Source organism: Arachis ipaensis, chromosome B06 (assembly GCF_000816755.2).
Source record: "Arachis ipaensis cultivar K30076 chromosome B06, Araip1.1, whole genome shotgun sequence".
NCBI lineage: Eukaryota > Viridiplantae > Streptophyta > Magnoliopsida > Fabales > Fabaceae > Arachis > Arachis ipaensis.
In genome coordinates, this window is record NC_029790.2 from 27,200,363 (window position 1) to 27,205,842 (window position 5,480).

General features: G+C 33.4%; 1 protein-coding gene across 1 annotated transcript in view; it reads right to left on the reverse strand.

The window, feature by feature from the left end:
• The window catches only part of LOC107648188 (eukaryotic translation initiation factor 3 subunit A), a gene marked incomplete in the record, with an annotated part of 6,672 nt that extends 2,334 nt beyond the window's left edge, over positions 1-4,338 (reverse strand). Inside the window, 10 exon segments of the mRNA XM_016352162.2 lie at positions 1-56; positions 413-574; positions 658-885; positions 2,067-2,096; positions 2,232-2,600; positions 2,692-2,907; positions 3,135-3,616; positions 3,718-3,779; positions 4,024-4,071; positions 4,195-4,338. Coding sequence (XP_016207648.1) covers positions 1-56; positions 413-574; positions 658-885; positions 2,067-2,096; positions 2,232-2,600; positions 2,692-2,907; positions 3,135-3,616; positions 3,718-3,763 — 1,589 coding nt within the window.

The following is a 5,480-nucleotide window of genomic DNA, read 5'->3' on the forward strand; positions in this document are numbered from 1 at the left end:
TTCAAATGTTCAGCAAAATTTGCCAAGTGGTCCCGTAAGCCATCAGACTCAAGACTCTAAAAAAGGAGGAAAAAAACTCTGTAAGCAAGTGTAAATTGAGCAAGAGACAATATTGATAAACATCTAAAAACTGTTCAACAATTACCATTCCCCATCTCAACCATAGTATAGATCATCAAAAGTTTTAAACATCCTACGGGAATATATTTACCCCCGTCGCTAATTTCATTTAAATTATAATGTAAACTGATTCAGCAAAATACATTATTGATCGAAAGGAATGTGTATGAATATGACATAGTATAACATGCAATAAAACTTATTGGTAATGTCAAGCAGGTGAACTTCTAACAAGTGATCCACATCATAAAGCCCGACTCCAGGTAACATGGCCATACTGAGGTGCACATACCATTTTGCAGAAAATTACAACATTTCTCATGTGGTCAACTTTCATTGAAAGAAACTTCTGTTTAACAGCATCAACAGAAATCTTCTCCACAACAGAAAAATCAAAAAATGGGATCATGCCAGATAAGGTCTCAATCTTCATACTCTGGTACACATTAGACACCTAGAAGACCAAAATGTGCATTAGTATAACAAACTCAAATTAAAACATTTACTTACCACAAGGAAAAAAAAATGAAATTGCACCTGCTGGAGCAACCTCAAGGTAGCTAACTTTTCTAGTGCAGGGACATATTGAGACAGCTGCACCTCTGGGACAGATGAAGCAGTGGAAAGCTTACCCCCTAACTTTGATATTTTAGCCAACAAGGGCTGCACCTTAACTGCAAGATCTGAAGGAAGGAATTCATGTTCAAAAATGTTGTAAATATCCTTCACTTCCTGAGTTACACAAGACATCACGCCCTTGGATGCCTGTAAATGAACAACCCCAAGATACAAACTTCAGACAAATTATACCATAATTACTCAAATCACTGCAGTTAAATTTTGCTGTTACTCTTGTAATCAAGACTAGATGTTGACTTGGGTAAGTAATGACATGGTGAAAAGAATATTACATAATGTGAATATAGAAAACAAATCAAAGAATGTTAACTTGGCAAAATTATAACAAATGATTCTTGATGCAGCAACTGGGAATTTCATCAATAAATATCATCAGTCTATCAGTCAGTGCATACATCTTTGTTTTGGTTAAACAATCAAAGTTCTTGACAAGCTAGTAGTTCAGGCTGGGCTTACACGAGTAGTACTGCACATGTAATCAACCTATAATCTTATATCATTTTAAGCAAGTAATGGCACGTATAATTTTACATAAATAGGAGTATTACCATCACTTTTTTTCAATAACAGTAAATTTCATTGCATAAAAAATATTTCGATCTTATTTGTGACTGGCTAATCCACAAATCTCTATTCTAAACACAGCGAAATTATACAGAGATATAACTGATTAATCTGAAACAATCACAAGCTTAAAAAACTAATATGTACTGTACATAATGGGGATTGAAAGGGGTTTGGTGCATAATTTAGTGTTCTTAAAATGCCCTTCATCACATATATTCATAAAAGAAAATACATTTTTCTATCTAAGACTTGAACTCAAGATTAGTTAGAGAGCAAGGTACTTATCATCTTAACTAATCTCGCATTTAATAAATAAAAAGGTGGATTAATAGGCTCGTTACTGCTTATTAAAAAACTAGTACATTTATAATTTGGTAGTCACCCATATTGAAGAAGACATTCACCTCAAGATTACCACACACAAAAACATATAAGGAAAGAAAGAAAGAAAGACAGGATATAAATAAAGTTACGTTACGTTTTCCCTACTAATTGAACATAAAGAAAGATTAGTCATTTTATATAAAATTAAATACACAGTAAAAATCATGGTAGTGTCCAATATATCTCCATCCTTGTTTTAACATGGCATGGCATGATACTCATCCTTGATTTGGCAGGGGCAGAATAAAAAATTAATATGTACAACACTCAAACGTAATTTGTCTTTCAAATAGATCTCCATGATGCAAATTGAAAAGAAATAGTGAAAAAAATAATTCTGAAAACAAATATCTTACCAGTTCAGCAAGAAGTGATGATCTTGAGAGCTGGGAAATGGCAAAAGTTTAACCGGAGAAGAAAACAAAATGTAAGTCAGAAAATGAAAATTTCTACGTGAGGGCAGTAAATTAGGCCAAATTTTGCTTGTGACTTTTGGATTTCAATTAGGTAAAGTAAAATACCATTTCTCTGCTTTCAGGTTTAGTTTCCATATTAAACCCAATAAGATTAGACATCCTCAAATTTCTTTCTTTTTCATGCTCCAGTTCCAAATGAGATGCTCCATGAGTGCGATCATGAGGAGGCACTGAAAGTGCAGCTAGAACAACTGATGAAGCTATTAATTGCAAATCCTTCTGACTCAGATTCTTATTGAAACTCTTTTGCAATAAAAATAGCCTGAACCATGCATATGCATGATATAGATGACTTGAGCCTATCCAAAATATTTCTGTCAACTTAGCATAGTAAACAACCATCAAAGACGGCTTCGGCGTCTTCTTGACCAAGCACATCAGTCCATGTATATCTTCAACAGATCTAAAAGCTTCCTACAAATGGGTAAGCAAATTATGATGTTATATTTGCTAACAATCTTTTGGTGTCAAACCTAGTTAAAATAACTCGTGATTCACATCTAACCTGCCAAAGTTCGAGTTCTGTTGCAATTTTCAGCTGCTCAAATCTTGTATCCAGATACAGTTGCAAGCTCTCAGGAGCTGAAAGATCTGGTCTGTCTCGTTGATCACGATACTTATTAAGATTGGCCAAATGGTTTCTTATGATTTCACATAGTCTGCGGAACTCTGTGGTTCGCTTATATTGCTTACAAAACTGAAAAGCCCGATGAGCAGTCATCTGTGCATATCGTTGAGACTATTAGAAACTAGATTTAAAAAATAATAATGAGAATGCAATCTCAAATTATCATTCTTTACAAGCAAGTGTACAATATGAGATGACAACAACATCAAGTATCATCCATCAGGGTCACTTCGCACGGTCAAATGTATAAACCTAATTATAGAGGTAAACTCCGACAGGTAATGAGTAATTTAGACAAAATAAAAAGCAAGAAAACTTACAGCATATAAAGTTTCCAGCTTTGAGTTGTTGCGCAATATTTCAAGCACAGTCCTATATGTTTCCCAAAGAAATTTAAACCAAGGGGTAACAAGCTCCCGATCAGATCTGTCCTTTCCTTTCTCCCCACTGACATAGCTCAGCATCAAGTCCTCTGGCCTTTTATCAGCCTCTAAATCATCGACATCAAGAGCTTCTTCCAATGCCTGTGCCTGGCTACGGGCTTGTTCAGCTTTTTCAGTGGATAGGTGCATGAAGTGCTTGATAACCTCCTCCAGGGAGCTAACATTCACTTGCTGGCATATGATACGGTACTGAATGAGCCCGTCCTTTGCAAACCGTCCCTTGCGCATGTCTACACAGAGTTCCACATACTTGAACATAATCCTTTCGAGGGTCTTCTGCCATGCCCTGTACCTTTTCGAGGTAATAAGGTCGTGCAGTGTCTGCAGAGCATCCTGCTTCTGCCCAACATTGATCAATTCTGTGCATTGAAATTAACAGATTACATTCTTTATTAGAAACAAGGGCAAACATCAAGTGAATAAACCACAGAAAGTTAAATGAAGTATCTCTTGAACAAACCTTCAGCCCTTTTGAGGGCATTCTCAGGCTTCAGGAACGAAGTCATATTCGGAATTCAGAGACTGTCAAAACACAGAAAAGAAAATAAACAAACAGCATTACGAGGCGAAATCTTAGGTGAAATTCCATAGAAACACGGATTGAAATTTAGTAAAGAAGATAAAATTCATAAACCTAGGAATCAAGTAATAACGAACTAAGTTCTAAACGACCAAAAAGAAAGCAAAAAAAAATAACGAAAATATAATCAGATTTAAAACGAAAATTAACGATAAGATGGAGGATCTCAACAATAATAAGACAAACCCTAAGAGTTCTTTGATGGTGCGCCGCTGTCACTGAAGAAAGTGCACCCTAGGAATAACACAAAAATTAGGATTTCAGTAATATGCATAAATCGAGAAACATGCGAATAAGAATAGAGAAGAAAAATAAAAGACAAAAACAAATAATAGAGAGTGTGATAGAAAAGAGAACCAGAGAAGAGATAGGGCGCGCCGTATAACCTAGAAGCGGGGGAGTGTGGAGAGCAAAGAGAAGGGGAAGAGTGTGAAGTAGAAACAGGGGAATTGCAGTGCCGCGCGTGCTTACCCTAGTTACTATCTCTCAGCCCAATCTTTTAATATCTTTTTTTTTCGTTCATATACGGCCCTATTCAATATGTTTTTGGTGACTATGCGGGACTGTTAAATATGGATGACACACACTAGGTCCATCTAAAAGTTTAAATTCATAATTCATCGGTGACAAAAAAAATATAATTGATTCATATATTTATATTTATANAATAAAAGATTATTGATTATAATTTATAAGTCCAATTACATATGAATTCGTTTGTTTGTGTTTTTAAGATTAAAAAAAGTAATCTTTTAAAAAAACTAATTTATTTTCTCATATCTTGCACGAAAGATTAAATTTAATTTAAATTATAAATATTATTTATTAAAATAAGTATAGAAAACCAATGGCCTAAGCGTACAATGGGTACAATGGAGGTTTAGAAAGTATTACAGATATGACCATTAGTGTTACATTATCCTGCCAGGTTAAACTTTTGGGATGAGAGATTTCATGATATGGTATTAGAGTTCTAGATCCGAAAGGTCAAGAGTTTGATCCTTGGTGAACCCCAAAATGAACTTATCCTTTTGGGATGAGTGGTTTTATGACATGAGATATTTATTATCCCTGGTATCCGGATGGTTATTCTAGATAGTATGAGTGATGTTCATTTTATTCATGAACTAAAGATTTAGCTCATTGTATACATTGTACGCTTAGGTTATTGGCTCCCTAGCACTACTCTATTTATTATTACTATAAATTATATATAAATTTATTAAACTAGTTTATAATTTGTGATTTCACAGTTCTTACTTTTACGAATTTCTTTTTCATTTTTATTTTTGAGTTAACTCATTTTATTTTTTTTAGGATTATTAAGAGTTTAGTTACTAAAATTGAGTTACATAAAAATATTTAATTTTGATTTCATTTATTTAATTATTTTAAGAGTTTAATTTTGATGTATTGATAATGTAAAATATTTTATACAATCGTACAATCACATCGGTTCTTTTGAATGATAATTCATGCAGTCAATAAAAATAATAATTATTTTTGATGACGTATATTGTGTGATTGAATATACATATAAAACTACTTTATATTGATAATGTATCAAAATTAAATTCTTATTTTAAATCAAAATTTAATTTCGATATTTGTATACCACATTTATTTACATAAGATCTTTTATG